This window comes from Oncorhynchus tshawytscha, linkage group LG25 (assembly GCF_018296145.1).
Source record: "Oncorhynchus tshawytscha isolate Ot180627B linkage group LG25, Otsh_v2.0, whole genome shotgun sequence".
Classification (NCBI taxonomy): Eukaryota; Metazoa; Chordata; class Actinopteri; order Salmoniformes; family Salmonidae; genus Oncorhynchus; species Oncorhynchus tshawytscha.
In genome coordinates, this window is record NC_056453.1 from 13,834,216 (window position 1) to 13,859,566 (window position 25,351).

Consider the following 25,351-nt stretch of genomic DNA (forward strand, 5'->3'; position numbering starts at 1 on the left):
CTACTCCTCACTTACCCTTCCTGTTCTGGTTGGTGACAGGAATCTTATCTCCTCCTGGTTTCAGATTGTAGGACTTGATCACACCTAGTTCTTCCTGCGACACCTAAAATGGTCATCACATTTAGTGGAGCGCTTCCTTTGTGCTGTAACAGTATTGATTATGGTGAAGTCAAAGATATTATGTTTCACAAGTGTTACTGTGAACAAGAATGAATGTGTTTTCCCAACCTGAAAAGTTGTGCAGAAGTCCTCCTCCACATTGCCTTCATAGCTGAGAAGTTCTGCCAGCCCATGAGCAAGATCCTGAAACACAAGACTAAATCTATAAGCAATGCTTTTTATATACAGAACCAGTCAAAAGTTTGGACAAACCTACTCATTCCAGAGTTTCTCTTTATTTTTACTATTTTCTACATTGTAGAATAATAGTGAAGACATCAAAACTATGAAATAACACATATGGAATCATGTAGTAACCAAAAAAAGTATTGTTAAAAGTTAATGTGTGGATTTTTTTGAGCCAATCACTTGTGTTGTGACAAGGTAGGATCGGTATACAGAAGATAGCCCTATTTGGTAAAAGACCAACTACACATTATGGCAAAAACATGGCTCAAATAAGCAAAGAGAAACGACAGTCCATCATTACTTTAAGACATGAAGGTCAGTCAATCCGGAACATTTAATTTCAAGAACTTTGAACGTTTCTTCAAGTGCAGTTGCAAAAACCATCAAGTGCTATGATGAAACTGGCTCGCATGAGGAACACCACAGGAAAGGAAGACCCAGAGTTACCTCTGCTGCAGAGGATAAGTTCATTAGAGTTACCAGCCTCAGAAATTGCAGCCCAAATAAATGCTTCACAGAGTTCACGTAACAGACACATCTCAACATCAACTGTTCAGAGGAGACTGTGTGAATCAGGCCTTCATGGTTGAATTGTTGCAAATAAACCACTACTAAAGGACACTAATAAGAAGAAGAGACTTGCTTGGGCCAAGAAACACGAGCAATGGACATTAGGTCGGTGTAAATCTGAGTCCAAATGAGACGCAGAGTAGGTGTTTCCCACTGTGAGGCGTGGAATAGGAGGTGTGATGTTGTGGGGTGCTTTGCTGGTGACACTGTCTGTGATTTATTTAGAATACAAGACACACTTAACCAACATGGCTACCACAGCATTCTGCTGCAATACGCCATCCCATCTGGTTTGTGCTTAGTGGGACTATAATTTGTTCTTCAACAGGATAATTACACAATACACCTCCAGGCTGTGTAAGGACTATTTGACCACGAAGGAGAGTGATGGAGTGCTGCATCACCTGACCTCAACCCAATTGAGATGGTTTGGAATGAGTTGGACCGCAGAGTGAAGGAAAAGCAGCCAACAAGTGCTCAGCATATGTGGGAACTCCATCAAAACTGTTGGAAAAGCATTCCAGGTGAAGCTGGTTGAGAGAATGCCAAGAGTGTGCAAAGCTGTCTTCAAGGCAACGGGTGGCTATTTTGAAGAATCTAAAATCTATTTTGATTTGTTTAACACTTCTTTGGTTACTACACGATTCCATATGTGTTATTTCATAGTTTTGATGTCTTCACTATTATTCTACAGTGTAGAAAATAGTAAAAATGAAGAAAAACCCTTGAATGAGTAGGTTTGTCCAAACTTCTGACTGCTACTGTAGATTGCAACTAGTCTTTATGAGTATATGTCTTCTTCTAAAAATGTGAAGGACTAATAGAAAAAAACCTGAGAGGAAAACAAATTGCCATTTGAAAATTGCCACGGTGGGAACGTCTGCCCTATGCAGCACAGTACACTATGTTCATAGAATGTTTCATGGAGGAAAATCTGACTTCATTTTATTATTGATATCTAATGACTGACTTTACTGAATTACAGTAATGGCATTGTAAGACAAAAGAACAAGAGAATCATGTAAAGCCTTTGCCACTACACAATCTAGAAAACGTACTGAGGAAACAAAATAACCATTGTATGCTGTATGTATTTTACATGACGTTATGCTTTCCAATCCATACCTCATAAAATGAAGCACATTTTACAATGCAAAATCATTTGAAGAACAATTGCATGTGTTTGACGTCAGTGCCGGGCACTATTAGCATGTCTTTTTAAAGAACTTGCAGTAGCTTTTTCCCTATCCTCCACCAATTTAGGAAAAAGTATTCAACGGGGAGCAAATAAACGCCCAGAGGCCGTTATGTAAGCAAAGAGAAGGCCAGCTGCCCAGTAAAAACCAACATCTGGCCTCAGCAAGGCTGACTCGACAAAACGCAGCGCAATGAGATGCATACCGCATAAAAAGCTATACAATTACCCCAAAAGCAGGTAAATACTAGTCTTAGTGACAGTAATGTGTTGTGTGTGCATACAACATTTTATATGATCAATATAGATTTGGTTTGTTCTTTTGAGTTTGTGGACATCAAACATGCAAGTGGCGATGTGCAAAAGTTGGGCTTGACACCCCTCTGCTGGTGAATATTGGAAAATGTCAAGGCTTCAAATCACTGACTAGCAAATGAAAAATCAACATATTATGAGGAACTACAGGATTATATAAGGGAATCTTATAACAACAACATCAAAAATTAGAAAGAAAAGCAATGCCATGTGAACTGTATCTCTCCTCTCCATCTCTCCTCCTAGACAGCTAACAAACTACTGCTAGCCTGGTATCCTTGAATCTTCCTGTTCAATCAAATTTTAAAAAAAAGCTGCCATCACCAGGAGATCGTCATCAGCAGTGTTGGGCTCCTGTGTGTGACATCTATGGGCAGTTTTTACCAGGGTGTGAGGTGATGATGGCTGTAACGGCACCTCTGAGACCTGGCTGCAGCTCAGTCTCATTTCACCTTGGCTGCAGCCATACTGTTATAACAAGACTGGTGGCAGGGTGAGACTCTGGGACTGTATGGAATATGAGCCTGGTTGATTATTTCACACGCCTGTGACGCACAAGCATTTCTTTAGACCCCAGACATCAATAGTGCAATGTACGTACTATGACTCACATCATTACAAGTACATTATTTATGCGTATTGCATGTGTTCCTGTACATTTAGCTATAAGTAGGAACAATGGCATATTGCAGTTAATCCTAACAGTCTTTTTAACTAACATAACATCTTAGTCTAGCAACCATACATCACCCACTAGGCACAGACGTCAATTCAACGTCTATTCCACGTTGGTTCAATGTCACTTCATTGAAATGACGTAGAAACAACATTGATTCAACCAGTGTTTGCCCAGTGGACCATATTCATATACAGATCAACACTAAACCCTTCAGAGACCATGTAAAGCTTTCTAAAACAGTCCAGTACTCTCATAAGCATCACATCCATTCATTTGATTATATACATTATTATTATTATTGAAAAGCGGAGTACTTTGGAAGCAAACAAATGTTACTTTCCCATGGTTTATTACCACTGCAAGCAATATTATTGTACTTGTGATCCTTATGAGAAGAGTGCAGTGTGATTGGGGAAAGAATGCCAGTGAGAGAGGCTAACTAAGAGAGCTGAGTCACAGCTTGTGTCGTGTACATACAGGCATGACCTGCTGCAGGTCGTCCAGGGTGAGGGTCGCCATGCCAACGGGGGTATCGGGGTCACACGGCACCACGGGCGGGGTCAGAAGCTTCTTGTAGACACAGGGAGGGAAGCGGATGTCCAGGGTGATGCTGTTGTACACGGCCAGGCCCATGAGCTGACACATATACAGTTAAGTGTGTAACAAAGTACAGATCCTTTACAACTGAAAGCAAGTATCTTCAACACCAAAATAACTCACGGTTATAATCATAAACCACTAGAACAGATTCAAAATGTGTCTAGTTATATTAATTGAATGTAGCATAGCATTCAGGTGAAAACCTTTTCACTTCATTGTTAAAGAATTCGGCTTCTGAGCTCTTCATACTTCGTAACAATGACACCATTTTATACCCGCTTCAAAGACCCCGCAGCATGTGCTAATGATCCCAATCATTACTCTATTATCACTGCATTTTGCCAAGTACTTTATATTGGCTTGTAGCAGATCTGAACAGGGGATATAAACAGCAGGTGTATTACGCATTTAGAATGAAATTGTAGGGAGCCTGAACTCCTAAAGTGCTACCAGCTGCTTCTGGCAGATCTCCCTCCACGTGTCGTCCATATGGAACTTCTGTGGGAGAGGTTGAGCTGCAGAGCCCCCTCTCTACCAGCTCCCTAGCTTGCTAAATAGAGTTTGGAAAAATGCTTAAAGTTATATTGGCGCAGGCTTGGGGAAAATTCCATGAGAACTGACAGACGGAGGATGAAACGCAGTCCGCTCCAGACCAGACTTGCAGCTCACAAAATAGGACACAACAAAACCTTCTGTTTCTATTACATCTCTCTCTTTCTCTCTCGCACCATTGTGACATGGGATTTTTTTGTCACCCTGCCCTCCCTGTTGTGTTCGCTTCAGATAGAGACACATAGCCACTTCAGTGTGCTGTAATTCTAACCGAGTGGCAGACAGACTGGTGAGGTGGAAGGGGTGCGAGTGTATGTGGGTGGACTGACTCAGACTCTCAGTCCACCCACATAACATACAGTGCATTTGGAAAGTATTCAGATCCTTTGACTTTTTCCACATTCTGTTACGTTACAGCCTTACTCTAAAATTGATTAGATTGTTTTTTCCCCCTCATGAATCTACACACAATACCCCATAATGACAAAGCAAAAACAGTTTTTTTATATATATATTTTTGCAAATATATTACAAATTTAAAACTGAAATATCACATTTACATAGTATTCAGAACCTTTACCCAGTACTTTGTTGAAGCATCTTTGGCAGCGAATACAGCCTTCGAGTCTTCTTGGGTATGATGCTACAAGCTTGGCACAGCTGTATTTGGGGAGTTTCTCCCATTCTTCTCTACATATCCTTTCAAGCTATGTAAGGTTGGATGGGGAGCATCAATGCACAGCTATTTTCAGGTCTTTCCAGAGATGTTTGATCGGGTTCAAGTCCGGGCTCTGGCTGGGCCACTCAAGGACATTCAGAGACTTGTCCTGAAGCAACTCATGAGTTGTCTTGACTGTGAGCTTAGGGTCGTTGTCCTGTTGGAAGGTGAACCTTCGCCCCAGTCTGAGGTCCCGAGCGCACTGGAGCATGCGTTCATCAAGGGCCTCTCTGTACTTTGCTCCATTCATCTTTCCCTCGATCCTGACTAGTCTCCCAGTCCCTACCGCTGAAAAACATCCCCACAGCATGATGCTTGCACCACCATGCTTCACCGTAGGGATGGTGCAAGGTTTCCTCCAAAAGTGACGCTTTGCTTTCAGGCCCAAGAGTTCAATCTTGGTTTCATCAGGCCTGAGAATCTTGTTTCTCATGGTCTGGGAGTCCTTTAGGGCTGTCATGTGCCTGTTATTGAGGAGTGGCTTCCATCTGGCCACTCTACCATAAAGGCCTGATTGGTAGAGTGCTGCAGAGATGGGAGAACTTTCCAGAAGGACAACCATCTCCACAGAAGAACTCTAGAGCTCTGTCAGAGTGACCATCGGGTTCTTGGTCACCTCCCTGACCAAGGCCCTTCTCCCCTGATTGCTCAGTTTCGCCGGGCGGCCAACTCTAGGATGAGTCTTGTGGTTCCAAACTTCTCCATTTAAGAATGATGGAGGCCACTGTATTCTTGGAGACCTTCAATGCTGCGGACATGTTTTGGTACCCTTCCCTAGATCTGTGCCTCAACACAACCCTGTCTCGGAGCTCTATGGACAATTCCTTCGACCTCATGGCTTGGTTTTTGCTCTGACATACACTTTCAACTGTGGGACCTTATATAGACAGGTGTGTGTCTTTCCATATCATGTCCAATCAATTGAATTTACCACAGGTGGAGTCAAATCAAGTTGTAGGGATGATCAATGGAAACAGGATGCACCTGAGCTGAACTGTGAGTCTCATAGCAAAGGGTCTGAACAGTTATGTAAACAAGGTATTTCAGGTTTTTATTTTTGATACATTTGCAAAATTTCTAAAAACCTGTTTTTGCTTTGTCACTATGGGTTATTGTATGTAGATTAATGATGAAATGTTTTTATTTAATCTATTTTAGAATAAGGCAGTAATGTAACAAAATGTGGAAAAGGGGAAGGGGTCTGAATACTTTCCGAATGCACTGTAACTACCCACTGGGAAAAAAGTGGTTAAATTAACGTTGTTTCATTGTCATTTGTCAATGTATTGTGATGTGGAACCTACTTGGAAAAAATATTGGATTCAAAGAGAGTCATCAACGTAGTAAACTGTTGTTTTGATGGTCAAATTACCATAGGTTTATGTCATCATAACCCATTTTCAACATAGACAAACCTCGTATAAAATATGTTGAATTTGTACATTTGAAACATCTTACTGGAGATTTGATCTATCTACATCTATTCATTTGGTCTCCAATCCAGAGTTTTAACCAAGCCCAGTGCTGCTTAGCTTTGATATTTGTCACTGGCTATTACCAATGTACTGTACTATCATGACTAAAAATTGGGAGAAATCTCTACTTAATAGATTCACTGTTGCTATCGAAGTCATTCCAAAGAGTACTGTAGGTTCAACAGTGCAAATGAAATGGAACCCTACTTAATCATACATCAATGATGCTATTTAGGCCTTTCAAATGGAATCTACAAGTTAATAAATGTTGGATTCACGTCTCAATCGCAAACAAAAAATACAAGTTAACAAATATGATTAAATCAAATCAAACTGTATTTAAAGTTTGCTTTTATTTGATTTAGTCTTATTCTTTAACTTAGCTTTTTGGTTGAAATGAAAACGTGAATCCAAAATAAAAATGTATTTGTAGACAGACTGGAATTAAAACCAGACTCAGTGGCACAGATGGAGCTATCCATGCAGAAGATATATCTCCTTCGAAAGTTGATATTTGGTTGAGTTGACAACCAAACACAATTCCATATCACTTTTACAATACGGTAAAAAGCCTATTAACTTGGGATTCTCTGCCCCTAACCCTATTTAAGGGGGCTGAATCACTGGCTGACTGGTGCTCGTCCATGCTGTCCCTAGGAGGGGTGCGTCACTTGAGTGGGTTGAGTCACTGACGTGATCTTCCTGTCCGGGTTGGCGCCCCCCTCGGGTTCGTGCCCTGGGGGAGATCTATACTATACTCGGCCTTGTCTCAGGGTAGTAAGTTGGTGGTTTGAAGATATCCCTCTAGTGGTGTGGGGGCTGTGCTTTGGCAAAGTGGGTGGGGTTATATCCTACTTGGTTGGCCCTGTCCGGGGGTATCGTCGGACGTGGCCACAGTGTCTCCCGACCCCTTCTGTTCTTGGCCTCTATTATTTATGCTGCAATAGTTTATGTGTCCTTGTCCCGGACCTGCTATTTTCGACTCTCTGTCTACCCAGCTGCTGTCTCCAACTCTGAATGATCGGCTATTAAAAGCCAACTGACTCCAATTTACTCCTGAGGTGCGGAATAATCACAACCACTGTGATTATTATTATTTAACCCTGTATAGCACTGTGACATTGGCTGATGTAAAAAGGGCTTTATAAAAAATTGATTGATTGATATGTTGGATTCACATCTCCATCTCAATCAAAAATCTAAGTTAAAGAATAGGACTACATTTTAAATAGGAGCTAATTTTAAATACAGTTTGATTTGATCCTATTCTTTAACTTTTATTTGGTTGAGATGTTAAATAATAGAATTAAGCCAGTGGCTCAGATGGAATTATCCCAGCAGTAGATACCGTACACCTCCCAACCTCTTGCACAAAATCTCAAACGGCATTGATCACTTGCACCATGTACTTTAACGTAATCTCAACTAACTGCAATCCAGGTTATTTGGTTGTGCTATTAGATCAAGCACAGCGATAACACATTAAGATGTTGTATTTAAATCAACTAAATATCTGACATTGAATTCCCATTTGAACTTTGGTGTGCTTTTAAATGGTTGAAAGCGCAGTGATAACACATTTAGGTGACAACTAATCCAAAAATCCTATATATTTTCCATTGGAATTTGGTTGTGCTTCTAGATGGTTGAAAGCAGAGGGATAACACACTGGGAATTCTTTTTTGAGTGGGTGAAAAAAGGGTGGAATCTCAATCTAGCCAGCTCTGGTCCAGCGTTAAGCTAACTCTCGGAAGTTCAGAGACATTCAAAGTTCCTTCATAGAAGCAGCTCATCCGTAGGTATAATTTTGTGGGCCTAATTCAGATAATGCATGTCATAAGAAGATGCATTTCAAGCCAAGCTTCCTCCTCCACCCTCTCTCCACCCGCAAAATGTCAGTCTCATCTCGCGCCCTACACTTGTCTGTCCAATTCATATAAATAACTGTTGCTTAACCCCGCCATAGAAAGCTGTTCTATTCGCAGTGATTGGTGAAGTAATTTAATGCTAAAAGAAAATTGATTTCAAAAGGTTTTAAAGGAACAGAAAGGAATTATATAAACGGTTACTTTTTTTGGTTTGAACCAGTTCAGAACTGTATTTTGCTGGTCGAAACAGTGGAATGGAACCAAAAACGTGCTAATGGTGCACTAAAAATGGTGCACTAATAATGGTGCACGAATAATGGTGCACTAATAATGGTGCACGAATAATGGTGCACGAATAATGGTGCTGTTCAGAAAAAAATGATTGGAAAATAATTTTGGTTCCAACCCCTGGTTAAAATAAGTCGGACAATCATGTGGGACATGACAAAATTAGGGATTTTCCTCTGAAATAACTTGATGAAAACACACTACTATTGGAATTGTTTAACATTGTTTACTTTAGTTAGAGCGTAAATGTATTGGATCCAACTGTTAAATTGAGTGTTTTATCAAAATGTACACGCATAATGTCAAAAGGATATAAAAGGCACTCTACTAGTGGAATGACCCGTTAACTTAACACAGTAATATTCTGCATACTTTAGTTATTCTATAAGATTACATCAGATTGCAATGTGTCAAACAGAAAAGCATTACAGTCTCCTCTGATTGGATCCACAGTTTAGAAGATAACAAAATTCCAAACAAATCCCCACAAAATTATAGTTCTAAAACTTAAAGCTATCATCTGCAAAGCAGCAATTAACATGGCGTAGGGAGAGTGGAGAACCTCAGAGTATCTATGATAAATGTGCAAAGATCCCCTTAAGAGTAACGCCAGGAGTCTTAGTCAGCTAACTATGTGACCTGATTCAAACGTCAGTTTAAAGGGTACAACATGAGGACTGCTGCTGTAGGTTGAGAATCTGTTTACAGTTCACCACAAGCTACACGGTACCATAAATCATGGTATGGTACAAAAGGATACGGCTCCGACCAATCGGAACTCGGAGTAGTTGTCACACTTCCAGCTGCTGAACCAGTGACAGTGGGAATCCTTGAAGAATGTAAACATGCCTTCAGAGAGGAGACACAAATAAACTCTGCTTAAACACAACTCTGGCCCAGACATGACATAGAACACAGGCCTCCCAGTCCAAGAAAGATAACAAATGGTCAGAATAGAGTACATGGGAATTTCCTTTTTGGACTGCTAGGTCCCAGACTAAATGAGAGTTACTGTAATTGAATGGTTATCTATTATTGCAGTGCTATATGAACATCATACATTTGAGTTTTGTTCTTCATTTATGGCTATGTCAACATTCTTAGTCTTGGTACTTGTTGAAACTTTAGGATGAGATATAGACAGCTAGGGCTAAAGGTGAAGTAACTCCCATAATATTCTACTGTTATCTATGGAGAAAAAGATTCTTGTTGCAAACAAAACAGCTGTAACATCTGTATCTTTATGGCTCAGCGCAACACATATGGCTGATCTTTTTGTCCCATATGTCTCACCGTAGTCTGTATGGAAGATCTGTCGGATGAGAAGGAGAAACCACTCCTTGGTCAGACCACCCATGTCTAAACCAGCCTCCCCCACAAATGTCACTTTCAGCTTCTTCTTCAAGTCTGCTCGGTTTCTAGCAAGCTAAAAGCAAGAGAACAAGTTAAGCTGTGGCCAACTCTCTTGAACTCATCAAACCTAGGCATGCTGCATGTCTGAACTTATACATATCTTGGATGTTTCAGTTTTGAAATGCACTGCATTGAAAGCAGTGGAATAACTGCTTCAAATTAATTGGCTCTTGTATGAACAGAAATAGCTATCAAGCTACTCTACCAGGGCTGGGCTGTCTTCTTAAGTAATGCTTGTGTGTCTGTGTGTACTGTGCCTCGATATAGATGGGAGATGGTATTACCTCATCCAGTGAGTCACTGACCAGCTGCAGCCGCCTGACTTTGATGTTGAGAAACAGCAGGCTCATGTCAACTCGCTGTCTGCGAGACACTTTGTCCACTAGGCTTTGCTGCAATAAATAACAAGTCGCATTCTTTATTTGCAGTTGCTCCCACAGTACATGCTGTTAGCATTGGACCACTGCTTTGCTGTCAGAGTGGGAGAGTGTATGTTTTCAGGTTGATACAGTGAGATACACACTGTAAATATTGTATACTTATAGTTCAGGGTTATTCCTGATTTGAAGACTTGATGGGGAAATACTCTCGGTCCAACATACTTCAATTATGTAAAATACTAATAATACTAATAACAATAAACAGTATCAGTCAAAAGTGTGGACACACCTACTCAACACCTACTCATTCAAGTGTTTTTCTTTATTTGAATTATTTTCTACATTGTAGAATAATAGTGAAGACATCAAAACTATGAAATAACACATATGGAATCATGCAGTAACCAAAAAAGTGTTAAACAAATCCAAATATATTTTAGATTTAAGAGCCACCCTTTGCCTTGATGACAGCTTTGCACACTCTTCACATCAAATCCAATCCAATTTTATTGGCATTCTCTCAACCAGCTTCACCTGGAATGCTTTTCCAACAGTCTTGAAGGAGTTCCCACATATGCTGAGCACTTGTTGGCTGCTTCTCCTTCACTCTGAGCATGGGTGATTGTGGAGGCCAGGTCATCTGATGCAGCACTTCATCACTCTCCTTCTTGGTCAAATAGCCCTTTTACATAGCCTGGAGGTGTCGAACTAATCGCAAACCAGATTGGATGGCGTATCGCTGCAGAATGATGGCTAAGTGTGCCTTGAATTCTAAATAAATCAGACAGTGTCACCAGCAAAGCACCCCCACACCATCACACCTCCTCCTTCATGCTTCACAGTGGGAACCACACATGCAGAGATCATCCATTCACCTACTCTGCATCTCACAGGGACACGGCGTTTGGAACCAAAAACTCAAATTTGGACTCATCAGATCAAAGGACAGATTTCCACCGACCTAATGTCTATTGCTCGTGTTTCTTGGCCCAAGCAAATCTCTTCTTCTTATAGGTGTCCATTAGTAGTGGTTTCTTTGCAGCAATGCGACCATGACAGCCTGATTCACGCAGTCTCCTCTGAACAGTTGATGTTGAGATGTGTCTGTTACATGAATTTTGTGAAGCATTTATTTGAGCTGCAATTTCTGAGGCTGATCTCATATTGAACTTATCCTCTGCAGCAGAGATAACTCTGGGTCTTCCTTTCCCTTGGTGGGCCTCATGAGAGCCAGTTTCATCATAGCGCTTGATGGTTTTTGCAACTGCACTTGAAGAAACCTTTGACCCTTGACCTTCATGTCTTAAAGTAATGATGGACTGTCATTTCTGTTTGCTTATTTGAGCTGTTCTTAACATAATCTGGACAGTCTTTTACCAAATAGGGCTATCTTCTGTATACCAACCCTACCTTGTCATAATACAATTGATTGGCTCAAATGCATTAAGAAGGAAAGAAATTCCTTTAACAAGACACACCTGTTAATTGAAATGCATTCCAGGTGACTACCTCATGAAGCTGGTTGAGAGAATGCCAAAGCTGCCATCAAGGCAAAGAGTGGCTACTTTGAAGAATCTCAAATATATTTTAATTTGTTTAACACTTTTTTGGTCACCACATGATTCCATATGTGTTATTTCATGTTGCTGTCTTCACTATTATTCGACAATGTAGAAAATAATAAAAATAAAGAAAAACCCTGGAATGAGTAGGTGTACAAACCTTTGACTGGCACTGTATATATATATATATATATATATATATATATATATATATATATATATGTCTGAGACTGTGAGGTACAGTCTGTGCTATACAATGACACTGTCATAGATGGATGACAAGGTGAGCAGTGACCTCTGTCTTACCCTGGCCATGCTGATCATCTGCTGCTCCGAGTCCTTCTGGATGATTGCTTTCTTCACCACCGTGGATAGAATGAAGGGGAACTGGCAGAATGTAAACCTGCGGATGGGGAAGAACAGGTAGGAATGGGGATGTTTGGTTTTCACAATTTATCACATAGAAAGAATGTTTTGGTTTAATCAGGGATTGTTTTCTCTTGGTGTATGATGCTCATTGGAGATCGTATCATAGCTGGATATTATGATATGTCTGCGTTTAACTGTAAATGAAATATACACAACAAGACTGAAAGTATGTGGACACCTGCTCGTCGAACATCTCATTCCAAAATCCTGGGCATTAATATGGAGTTGGTTTCCCCTTTTGCTGCTATAACAGCCTCCACTCTTCTGGGAAGGAATTTCACTAGATGTTGGAACATTGCTGCGGGGATCGGCTTCCATTCAGTCACAAGAGCATAAGTGTGGTCGTGCACTGATGTTGGGCGATTAGGCCTGGCTCACAGTCAGCGCTCCAATTCATCCCAAATGTGTTCAACAGGGTTGAGGTCAGGGCTCTGTGCAAGCCAATCAAGTTCTTCTACACCGATCTCGACAAACCATTTCTATATGGACCTCACTTTGTGCATGGGGTAATTGCCATGCAGAAACAGGAAAGGGCCTTCCCCAAACTGTTGCCACAAAGTTGGAAGCACAGAATTGTCTAGAATGTCATTGTATGCTGTAGCGTTAAGATTTCCTTCCACTGGAACTAAGGGGCCAAGCCCGAACCATAAAAAACTGCCCCAGACCATTATTCCTCCTCCACCAAACTTTACAGTTGGCAGTATGCATTTGGGCAGGTAGCATCTGGCATCTGCCAAACCCAGATTAGTTCACCGGACTGCCAGATGGTGAATCGTAATTCCTCACACTAGAGAACTCGTTTCCACTGAATCCAATGGCGGTGAGCTTTACTCCACTCCAGCCGACGCCTGGCATTCCGCATGGTGATCTTAGGCTTGTGTGAGGACAGACGATTTTTACGCCTTACTTTCTTCAGCACTCGGCGGTCCCGTTCTGTGAGCTGGTGAATCCTACCACTTCGCAGCTGAGCCGTTGTTGACCTAGATGTTTCCACTTCACAATAACAGCACTTACAGTTGACCGGGGCAACTCTAGCAGGGCAGAAATTTGACAAACTAACTTGTTGGAAAGGTGGCATCCTATGACGGTGCCACGTTGAAAGTCACTGAACTCTTCAGAGAGGCCATTCTACTGACAATGTTTGATTATGGAGATTGCATGGCTGTGTGCTCGATTTCATACTTCTGTCAGCAACGGGTGTTGGTGAAATAGCCAAATCCACTCATTTGAAGGGGTGTCCACATACTTTTGTATATATAGTGTATAAACAATAAAGCTGTTGTTCTAAAGCTGAAAGCTGGCACAAGAGGGAGTTCCATTTATTTACAGGGAAACACAGGTATCATAACAACAAGGTTTGTGGGCAGAATTGAACAGTACTGGTCAACATAAGTTTTGCTCTGCTTTTGTCCTGCCTCACCTGGTAGAGTTTCCATGAGTCTGCCATGTGTGATAATCCTCCATGAAGTCAGTGTGGTCCAGTGTGAGGTTGTAGAAGTCAACAAAGGGCATGAAGGGAGTGCAAGAAATGCTATTGGCTGCATCTACAATGAAGAAAACGTAGAAAAATACAAATGTATCGAGGTCTCTTGGAGACAGATGTTTGCTTGAACCTTGACACCTCCTGACCCTCAAACTATGTGTACCCAAGACAAATATGGATAGGAGATCCAGACATACAGTGCATTCGGAAAGTATTCAGACCACTTGACTTTATCCACATTTTGTTACGCTACAGCCTTATCTTAAAATGTTTATATGGTTGCTTTTTTTCTCATCAATCTACACACAATACACCACAATAACAAAGCAGAAACAGGTTTAGACATTTTAGCACATTTATTAAAAATTCAAAACAGAAATATCACATTTACATTTGTTGAAGCACCGTTGGCAGCGATTACAGCCTCAAGTCTTCTTGGGTATGATGCTACAAGCTTGGCACACCAGTATTTGGGGAGTTTCTCCATTCTTCTCTGCAGATCCTCTAAAGCACTGCCAGGTTGGATGGGGAGCATAGCTGCACAGCAATTTTAAGGTCTCTGCAGAGATGATTGATCTGGTTCAAGTCCGGACTCTGGATGGGCAACTCAAGGACATTCAGCATCCCGAAGCAACTCCAGCGTTGTCTTGTCTGTGTGCTTAGGGTCGTTGTCCTGTTGGAAAGTGAACCTTCGCCCCAGTCTGAGGTTCTGAGCACTCTGGAGCAGGTTTTCATCAAGGATCTCTCTGTACTTTGCTCCATTCATCTTTCCCTCTATCCTGACTAGTCTCCCAGCATGATGCTGCCACCACCATGCTTCACCGTAGGGATGGTGCAAGGTTTCCTCCAAACATGACCTTTGGCTTTAAGGCCAAAGAGTTCAATCATGGTTTCATCAGACCAGAGAACCTTGTTTCTCATGTTCTGAGAGTCTTTTAGGTGCATTTTGGCAAACTCCAAAAGGGCTGTCATGTGCCTTTTACTGAGGTGTGGCTTCTGTCTGGCCACACTACCATAAAGGCCTGATTGGTGGAGTACTGCAGAGATGGATGTCCTTCTGGAAGGTTCTCCCATCTCCAGAGAGGAACTCTAGAGCTCTAAAAACCTGTTTTCACTTTGTCATTATAGGGTATTGTGTGTAGATTGATGAGGGGAAAAAAATATTTAATCAATTTTGGAATAAGGCTGTAATGTAACAAAATGTGGAAAAAGTCAAGGGGTCTGAATACTTTCCGAATGCACAGTGTATACGGTCAGGAGAATGCAATGTCTGTTGAAAGTATAGTTCAATCCATTATTGAAGATGTCCTACTCACTGAGGAGGGAGAGGACCTTGGTGGCGGAGGGGATCCACCAGTAGCACTTGGCCATGGGGGGCAGCTCCTCAGGCTTGGCTGGGAACAAACGGGTGGAGATGAAGAAGTGAAGCCGCTCCACTAGCTGTTTGAATCGCTTCTGGGACAGCCTGGGAGAGGAGGACACAAGTTAGATAATCATCATTAAAAAAATTGAGGCAATATCATGATCACCATCATCATCAGAATGATATAATGGAAAATAGATAATCTTTGTTTGAAAGCTACAGTATGACTGCTAAATACCTACCAACTGTTACTAAAGCAATTTCGAAAACATATTTTTAACATAATTGATTTAACTTTCCTGGATAAAGAATAACAACAACGATTTCTTTCTTAGGACTGTGTTCACTTTGTGGATAACAACTATACTGGCTTGAAAAAGCATGGGACTGCATAACAGAGGAACAATTCAGACTCTTACTTCTTAAACCAGTGCATCAGGAAATTATGGTCTGCTTCAGCCAGCGAGGCTATTTGCCTTAGTAAGTGTGCATAGATGACATATGTGGCTGGGCTGGTGCACTGAGGATTCTGCAACAAAGAGGAGCTTTCTCAGCAGTGGCAGTGCATTTCAAAAAGGAAATATAGCTTTTCATTTGGAGCAGCAGCATAAGAAGTCTGGCTTTTAATAAAGACTGACATTACAGAGCAAACCAGACTTTTCCACTCCAAACATGACCTCATCCGTTCCCTTGGCAGAGAGCGCGAGAGAGAGAGTAATAACACTGGTATTACCAGGGGCTGACTGACATCAACCAAGTCAGACAGACACGTCTACTAAGGCTGCTTCCCAAATGGGGCCCTGGTCAAAAGTAGTGCACTATATAGGAAATAGGGTGCCAATTGGGATACAGGCCAATAATTGCCTCGTGCCTTTCAATTTCACTGGATCCGCCACCGAAATATAGGTCAGAGAGCCTATCAACAGCGCAAAGACAAACGTATGTCATCATACACAAAATGTGGATGAAAGAGAGAACTGTAGAGGCTCAATAGCCACAAAAAGTTGTTGGTAAGAAAGGGATAGAAGACGTGCTTTTTAATTTACTGCCCCATAAACCCCATAAATCATATGAAACAATAAAAACTATGAATGGGACAGAAACCAGAAGTCTCCAACCAAAGTCTCACTTTTTAGCAGACCGAAATCCTTCCAGTTCTATTCAGCCATTTCCCAGTCTGCCCCCCAAGTCTTCACCAGACTCTGTGTCTAATGGTCGTGTCCATATTTGGCCAGTGCCAAGCCTGCCTCTAGTCTGTTGCTCATGTGTGAAGTAAACACTCTGCTCTCATTATATCCAGAGCCTGACTAACTGCCTGGGCTATGACTGGAGTCAATGGGCCATGTGGCGAGGTAGCAGATCGAGAGTTTCCTGTGTTTCCGATTCGCCTTTAGACGGAGGGCTGCTGTGTTTAACATACTGAGGCCCCAAAACAAAAAAGAGATTTTGTAAGATGTCTGTGGAGCACATGCGTGCGTGTGCTTAACGCACACATTTGCGTGCAGAAACTGTCTCACGTCTAACAGGGAAATTGCCGTTGTTACTGGAAAGTACACCATGTTCTCTTGTTACGTAATGAAATGGTTTGCTATATATAGCGTGGAATTAAGTATTAGCGGTCAAAAGAGCTCCTTGGACAAATCTGTATGTCATTTCTACCAGCAGTATGTACATGTAGATAATGCATGAGGTCACCTGAACTAGAATGAAATACGCTCTCAGGTCATCCTTCGTCCGTCGACTGCAAAACAAAGCAGATAATATGAAGTTCATTTAAGTTCTCATCCAGTATGTAACGTTTGCATTAATATTCAAGTCACAAATTATAGAGCTTTACTATGTAGAAAGGAATTGCTTGATTTGAGTGAGAAATATAAGAGCACTAATGTAGGAGAGTGCCACTCACCCCTTCCATTCTCTTAACAAGCTGTTAATGATCCCCTTCAGCACTGCTCTCTGGGTATCAGGAGGCTGTTGAAGCAATGTTGGATCAACGTCAGTGAAAGGTTTTCATTTCAGCATGAACACGGTTATGCGTTGCTCTACCATTCTACATACCGTGAGCAATAACGCGTCATAGACAGCATTGACGAATTTGGTATTGATTCCTGAGTCTTCAATCGTGTTGAACGGAGCGTTTGCTTCTTTCTGAAAAGAGAAATGAAGAACACGTTTAGATTAGGACTTAACACATGAGCTAGTTAAGTCGACCATCACATGTGCTAAACATTTACCCAACTGTTCCTTGCCATATATGATCATACGCTTTCTTATAGGTTCGGCTCCCATGATTAATACTCTCTATGGAAACCACACACATGTGCTCTTTTTTTTTTTTTACAACCTTCTGAATGACTTCATTCATTCATTTACAGACTCAAAAACAACTCTCCAAATTCCCCTTTTCCTGGCTCCCAGAAAGACTCTATTCACCGACTTTAAACACCAAAACAATGGTCACCTTTTATTTGCATTGATCAGTCATATTTCAAAATGATCACTGTTGCTTTAGGATTGGATATGGCACACATAGGGATCCCCCACCTTAAAGGCAGCATTCAGTTCCAAAAAGGAGTCGAATGTGGTCAAGTAGAAGTCATGGACATGTTTCCAATCGCCGGAGACCGTGGCCCTCTCAATGTCCTCCCTAGTGAAAGTTAGATGAACATTAACAGATGTTTCTGTTTGAGTATAATATTGATGATAATGATGACACAGGTGTGTGTGTGTGTGTGTGTGTGTGTGTGTGTATGTGTGTGCTTACTGAAACTCTTTGGCTGTCTTGGTGCGGATGGGGATGACAGGATCAGAGGCAAAGCGAGCCCTGACCTCAGGAGACAGAATGTCAATGGTGATGCGATGTTGATGCTTTTGTCTGACATCAGGACAGATGGGGGGAAGATCTCTGCCTGCAGGGGGAATAACAACACATGTAACCATATAACCAATTCCTAACTAAAACGAAGGCGGTAATTCATATTATCAACCCTACTTACTGGCAATGAGAGCCCAGGTACCAGAGTATAAGGTGTATAAGACAGGTACTCTAATCCACAATATTATAGTTTAACTATCTCAGTTAACGGTGATATAACAAGATGGACAGACTTGCAACCTTGGACTTTTTAAGCCCTTAGATGAAACCTGCATAACATTTTTTTTTGCATGGGTCAATGAACTCTCCATAATTACAAGTATACGTGACAACAACATATTAACATCTTGTATTTTGAAAACACAACAGTAGTGCTCATTTTACCCAGAACAAGTTCTCCCTCTAAAGGATGAGCAGCTCTGAATGGCCCTTTGTCTCTCATCTGCATCAATCAATGATTTTCAAGTCTCTTCCAACATCTTTGACCTCAAGAATATGAAGCCACGACAACACATCTGCCTGGTGTATTGTTCATTATTTCAAAGCAGCCTGTTTGGGTCACTTTGAAATTGCAACAAGCCGTTCTTTTGTGAGCGCTGTGAAAACGATTTCCTTGTAAAACTTCTCAGCGATATCTCTAAGTCTCAATGTGTTCCTCTTGAACACTTTGTTCATACTCAGCCAAGGTGCAGTCTATCCCAGGACAGTACTGTTTATCAATTAGAGATGATTGATGCCAGAGACGATATCTGTTCATCGAATCAGCTTTGTTAGACACCCTGTACCTGGAGGTAGGAACATCAGAAATGTGCTAGGTAGCCACACTGATAGCTCATGTTGGATATGCCATTGGGATCAAACTGGAGTAAGTTCTTCATGTCTGCACTTTGACATTGGTTCAGTATGAGCTTCACAATCTCCAGACAGACTCTTGAATGAAGTCATGTGTTCATTAGGGTTACCATGACGGGACCTACCATGCCGTATGCCAGGAAGAATAAACTGGGAGGAGAAGCTGTGGCTACCAGCCTCCTTTTTGTGGTTTGAGATTAAATTGAGGGAAGGATATGGCAGCTTTGGTCCACGATCAGTACCCTATGACAAAAAAAAATCACAAAAAAAATGAGTCTTGGATGTTCAAATATTGACATTAAGTCCTGGATTTAATCATACTTATAATAGTATAGATGAGAACAATGACAGCATAGAATACTGTTCATTCACAGCAAGTACTTAGGCACTTAGGCTACAGAAATAAAAGTGGAATACATGAACAAAATGCACAGTATAATATGTGGGCTTTGTTTTAGTGATAATGTGTTGGGGAGTAATGAACTACATGTAGTTCAATTAGTAATGTAACAACATTTTGCAGTAGCTTGGTGGTAGTTGAACTAAATTCAAATCTTGGTAGTGTTTCAGTAGTTAATTATTTATTTAGCCATGTAGTGCTGTAGCTGACTACTGGAATTACATCCAACTTTTTGAAATGGAAAGAAAATATTGCCTAACTGAGTTTCTTTTTCTACATCAGACCTGGCTAATTCTCAATTGAAACTTAATAAGCTAAATTACACATTCTGTTAACTCCAGGGTGATCTGTTCGTGCAATTTGTAGTCGATGACATTTCAGATTTTTATGATAGGATCATTTTTCACGAAGTAGTTTGGATGTAGTGAACTACTTTTTTCATAGCGCTACATCTGCATTTGCTTGCTGTTTGGGGGTTTTAGGCTGGGTTTCTGTATAGCACGTTGTGACATCGGCTGATATAAAAAGGGCTTAATAAATATATTTGATTGATTGATTGATAGTAACTTGAATTAAGTAAACTATATTTTAGGGGTAGCTTTGGTATTCGAATATGTATTTATTATGGATCCCCATTAGCTGGTGCCAAGGCAGCAGCTTCTCTTCCTGGGGTTCAGCAAAATTAAGGCAGTTATACAATTGTAAAAACATTCACACACTGTGTACCCTCAGGCCCCATACTCCACCACTACCACATAACGTTATCTACAACACAAAATCCATGCGTACGTGTGTATAGTGTGTACATTATCGCGCGTGTACGCATGTTTCTGGGCCTATGTTTGTGTTGCTTCACAGTCCCGCTGTTCCAGATGGTATATTTGTATCTGTTTTTTTAAATCAAATTTTACTGCTTGGTATAGCTTAACTTCTTTCAGTGTAAAGTAATTGGTAGCTTGGTGAACTATATTTTCGGAGTAGCTTCCCCAACACTGCATATTATTAGCACTCATTACTCACAGAGTTGCGATGCTATTTTATAGCATAATAGGGTAGGAAGAGCTGTCCAAAAGTTCCACCCTCAGTTTTAACGTTAACACATTTCCCCAAAAGGACAAGCTCTGAGATCATTGAAATGCGTTATTACGTTACTATTATGCATTGGAAAAACACATTTTTCTCAATCCAAACCTTTTTCTAAACGTTTTATTGTATTTTTACATTATGACTTAATTAGTATTACATTGATCCCACATTATTTTTAATTTATTTTTTTACTTTTTCATTTTTATTTGATGTCTTTGTTAATTGAACATGAAAATATTTCTTTGTCATATTTAATAAATTAAAAAATCATACTCACAGAGGAATGATTTGAAATTGGAGGGAGTCTATCTCTCTCCCTTTCCCCCTGGTGCAGTTGTGTGTTGTTTTCTCTCATAATGTTGAGTAGCATTTCTTCATCCGTTGAAGTCTGGTTAAGGTCGCAGTCACATAGCTTTTTTGTGCTTTTTTCTTAACTAAAACAAGTTAAAAGAACTCACAGTACCCGCATACACGATACCCGCAGTAACAAAACATTCGATCTGAAACGAAGTAACGGTTCAGGACCTGAAAGGCTCTCTCGTCTTCATGGTAAACAGGTGAGCTCGCGCAAAGTTGTCAAAGCGCGCAGAGACTGATGCTGTTTGTCAAAGTAAACAGGCGCGAGCGTCTGCATCCGATCGTGTCGCCGAAGTCTATTTTAGGTGCTAGGTGAGCATAAATGACTCATTTCCCACCTAACTGGATGTATCGTCTATATTTGCAGTGCAGCTGTACACATGCGCCATGTTGTTTAAGAGGAGGTTCATAGTTACGAGCTTGGATACCATGGATGTCCTTACGTAAGTGCGCGGGTTTGCTGTGTGCACTGCACGGTAGTGCTGACTGATTTACTTCTCCCAGCCAGGGTCTGTTTAAACTTCGAGGAAACGGCTCGAGCGATTAATTTATGACTATGTACAGTAGGCTACTGATATACTACATTTGAGTTTCTCTGTAGGCCTATTCAAGGAATCCAAGTGATACGATATAGACTAGGTTTACTACCCTGCCCTACTGGCCTACTTTATAAACTCAATACGTTATTATAACGGTGTTATTACACGTGGTGACTTGGCCCCGCTTTTGCCTTTTCTAATCATAATACAGTACTACAAAGTTGATTGTGAAGATAGACACTTTCAGCATCTCAGCAGGCTACTGGTAAGTTTCACTGGTAAGATAACCAGAGCAGAGGAGCCTTCTCCACCCTTTACCACAACTCTGTCATTAGTGCCAACACAAACTTCAGATGAGTGCCAGGCACATCATGAGCATGAACTAAGCTTTAAATAGTCAGATGAGTAATGAGGATGATAATTACAGCCTCTTCATCACTGTAGATTGGGGTGATTGTTGCGGATGCTCACAGCTTCATCACTGGGCACTGAGTCAGAATCCTATATGCTATAGCTATTCCCCCTATCCACATGTTCAAGCCACATGTTTGAGAGGATTGTGGAGTGTTTTCCAACACAGCCAGAGTGGAGCCAGAGCCTGAATACAACCACTGGACTAGTGATCAGCACCACTTGGTGGTGAAGATCATGGACAATGGACAAAGCAATCAACTGCTGCTATCTGAGGAGGACCATGCTAGAAGAATATTGATTACATTACTGGTGCAAATTGCACTAGATTATCCACACAGAGGCCAATTTGATTTACTATATGATTTTGGGGGGCTATCGTTTATAATTGTCTTTGGGGTGCTGAATGACATAGTGGAAGAGACAGAATGTGTTTATAATTCCTAATGAAGATAGTTGATCAGTCAAATAACATATCACAAATGTACAGAATACAATCGCACTGTAGTGCCACATGCCACACATGCTATAATGTAAGTGTTTGACTCAACCAGTAGGTGGTAGAATGGATCTGTTTTCAAATCGTTCCAGGCCTATTGTATTTGAACTAGGGTATTTTTCTATGTTGCAGTGCTAAACATGACCTCATTCTATTCCTTGAACAGTTCTTCTGTAAGGACAACAAGGTCGAGCAGAAGCGTCACATCTAGTTTCTCCTCGCACTGTATTTGGTTTCCTGGATGGCTTTGTATTTACAATGGACTCTTCCAGATGTACCTTCTCACTGTAAGAGCTCCGTAGGCAGGGAAATGCAATCCTTGTCCAGACAAGAGATGGATCATTCACTCTCAGTTGACCCCCCCCCCCCTGCTGAAATACAGAAGGGAACATCTGGCTGTTCTTCCATAACATTACACATGGAACTGCAAGACCAGATTTCCATCTGTGAAATCTAGGAAATCTATGTCACTCATTCATTACAAACAAAGGAGTCATTGTTTGAATACTAGGTAAAGGACATAAGCTCACTTTATCCATCTTATCCAATTGTTGTCAAATGTCATCATTTGCGGTGAAGAACACACATGCTTCAGGTTACAGTAGCTGTTATATAATCATTATAATCACATCTAATATTTTAAGCTTATAACGTTTTTTTTGCATATTTATTCAAGCAAACCTACAACCAAGGCTGACTCACACATCAGTAATAAAGAGGTGATAACATATTGCATGTTCCTCGTAAAGATGTGAATCACGCATGATGTTCCCGCATTGCCTCGACTGATACGTTAGCATACCGAAGGGATGTTCAGGCAGCTTCTGTAAACTGTACAGAGTGCTCCATGTGTGCACCTATCCCCGTTCCACCCTGACCAATACACATTACTGCCCACCTGTCGGTATCCAGTATGTCAGACAGACATTTCCAAACGTAACATGACCGTGTGTGTACACAGCCCAGACCCTTGGTGCTTGCTGGCGCTGCGGCTCTGGCCCCATGCAGGGGAACATGGCTCGGATGACACTGGCACCTTTTCTCAGCGCGATACAAATCCCTGTGGAATGACACCCGACTGTCACTATGACTTAAGCCTATCTGTAGGGTCCTAACACGTTACTTTACGGTTTGATATGTTTATGGCCTCAGATTACCATGTTTGAAAAACTTGGCTCTTAGGTAGTCAGACCCTGAAACTGGATCATTACATTTGAATTAACAAGACAGGCTTTATTGTTGCATTCCACAGAGACACCCGAGAGGTGGGGACTGGAAGGCCATGTTAGGGAACATACTTTTGTTTAGAGCCTGTTTTAATGGGGCTAAATGCACATGCCGCCATTGACTATGGACTAAGTCGGCATGTCCTGCGATTTTCTTGGCAGAGCTGGAATTTGAATGAAGTCTTAGCAGCAGCATTGACGAGGTTGGCTTTTGTGAGGCGCTGACTATTCAGAGTCATTGTGGGAAAGACGCCTGCAACTCACCACAAGCCACACTGAGACTGGTCATCTGAAGCACTATCAATCTGTATTCCCTAAACTTCTGCATACTGTACACACTTTATGAGGTGTACTGGAAATATGACAACTCATATTAGTGACAACACCAAAGAAACTTCAATGTGGTTGAATGGTTTTACCATTACCTCTGCCCTGAGTCATTGGGTTGGCCTGAGACTGAAATCCACATCGGGTAAGGAATGTGCAATCAATGCACAAAAGTCAAACCAATTTCCAGGACAAAGAAAATAGAGCATGTTCAAATGTCAACATAGCTTTTGTTCTCCACATTCCAAATAAGCATTTTCAAGCCTCCTCTCTCACTCCAACCAAGGCCCTTATAGTTTCAGGAAACAGCAGAGGGAGCACCCCCCTATTCACAGAACTGACTCCTGCAGATGTATCTTCTCATTGTAAGAGCTCCACAGGCAGGGAAATGCAATTTACTGTCCAGCCAAGAGATTGGTTAAAAAGATCATCAAGGACAACAACTACCCATGCCTCTGCCTGTTCAACCCGTTATCATCCAGAAGGAGAGGTCAGTACAGGTGCATCAAAGCTGGGACCGCGAGACTGTAAAACAGCTTCTATCTCAAGGCCATCAGACTGTTAAATAGCAATCAAATCTAATTTTATTAGTCACATGCGCCAAATACAGTGAAATGCTTACTCACGAGCCCCTAACAATAAAATATGGATAGGAATAAGAAATAAAAGTAACAAGTAATTAAAGAGCAGCAGTAAAATAACAATAGCGAGACGATATACAGAGGGGTACCCGTACAGAGTCAATGTGCTGTGGCACCGGTTAGTTGAAGTAATATGTACATATAGGTAGATTTCTTAAAGTGACTATGCATAGATGATAACAACAGAGTAGCAGCGGTGTAAAAGAGGTGGGGGCAATGCAAATACTGTAGTCTGGGTAGTCATTTGATTAGGTGTTCAGGAGTCTAATGGCTTGGGGGTAGAAGCTGTTTAGAAGCCTCTTGGACCTAGACTTGGCGCTCCGGTACCACTTGCCATGTGGTAGCAGAGAGAACAGTCTATGACGAGCATGGCTGGAGTCTTTGACAATTTTTTGGGCCTTCCTCTGACACCGCCTGATATAAATGTTCTGGATAGCAGGAAGCTTGGGCCCAGTGATGTACTGAGCCGTTCGCACTACCCTCTGTAGTGCCTGCGGTCGGAGGCCGAGCAGTTGCCATACCAAGCAGTGATACAACCAGTCAGGATGCTTTCGATGGCGCAGTTGTAGAACCTTTTGAGGATCTGAGGACCCATGCCAAATGTTTTCAGTCTCTTGAAGGGGAAAAGGTGTTGTCGTGCCCTCTTCACAACTATCTTGGTGTGCTTGGACCATGTTAGTTTGTTGGTGATGTGGACACCAAGGAACTTGAAGCTCTCAACCTGCTCCACTACAGCCCTGCCGATGAGAATGGGGGCGTGCTCGGTCCTCTTTTTCCTCTAGTCCACAATCATCTCCTTTGTCTTGATCACGTTGAGGGAGAGGTTGTTGTCCTGGCAACACATGGGCTGTCCCTATAGGCTGTCTCGTCATTGTCGGTGATCAGGCTGTTGATACTGTT

At 41.5% G+C, this 25,351-nt stretch overlaps 1 protein-coding gene across 1 annotated transcript in view; it reads right to left on the reverse strand.

Annotated features, from left to right (window-relative positions):
- The window catches only part of hectd2 (HECT domain containing 2), a 31,746-nt gene extending 10,482 nt beyond the window's left edge, over positions 1–21,264 (reverse strand). The window contains exons 1-17 of the mRNA XM_024387711.2: positions 20,729–21,264; positions 19,091–19,208; positions 18,003–18,147; positions 17,783–17,885; positions 17,297–17,386; positions 17,145–17,209; positions 16,934–16,979; positions 15,658–15,767; positions 15,192–15,340; positions 13,813–13,936; positions 12,270–12,366; positions 10,306–10,413; positions 9,902–10,034; positions 9,369–9,457; positions 3,585–3,743; positions 229–303; positions 16–103 (exon numbers count right to left, since the gene is read on the reverse strand). Of these exons, the coding sequence (XP_024243479.1) occupies positions 16–103; positions 229–303; positions 3,585–3,743; positions 9,369–9,457; positions 9,902–10,034; positions 10,306–10,413; positions 12,270–12,366; positions 13,813–13,936; positions 15,192–15,340; positions 15,658–15,767; positions 16,934–16,979; positions 17,145–17,209; positions 17,297–17,386; positions 17,783–17,885; positions 18,003–18,147; positions 19,091–19,208; positions 20,729–20,821 (1,792 nt within the window). The 5' untranslated portion in view covers positions 20,822–21,264. The remainder of the gene's footprint in view (positions 1–15; positions 104–228; positions 304–3,584; positions 3,744–9,368; positions 9,458–9,901; positions 10,035–10,305; positions 10,414–12,269; positions 12,367–13,812; positions 13,937–15,191; positions 15,341–15,657; positions 15,768–16,933; positions 16,980–17,144; positions 17,210–17,296; positions 17,387–17,782; positions 17,886–18,002; positions 18,148–19,090; positions 19,209–20,728) is intronic.
- Positions 21,265–25,351: the final 4,087 nt, after the last annotated feature.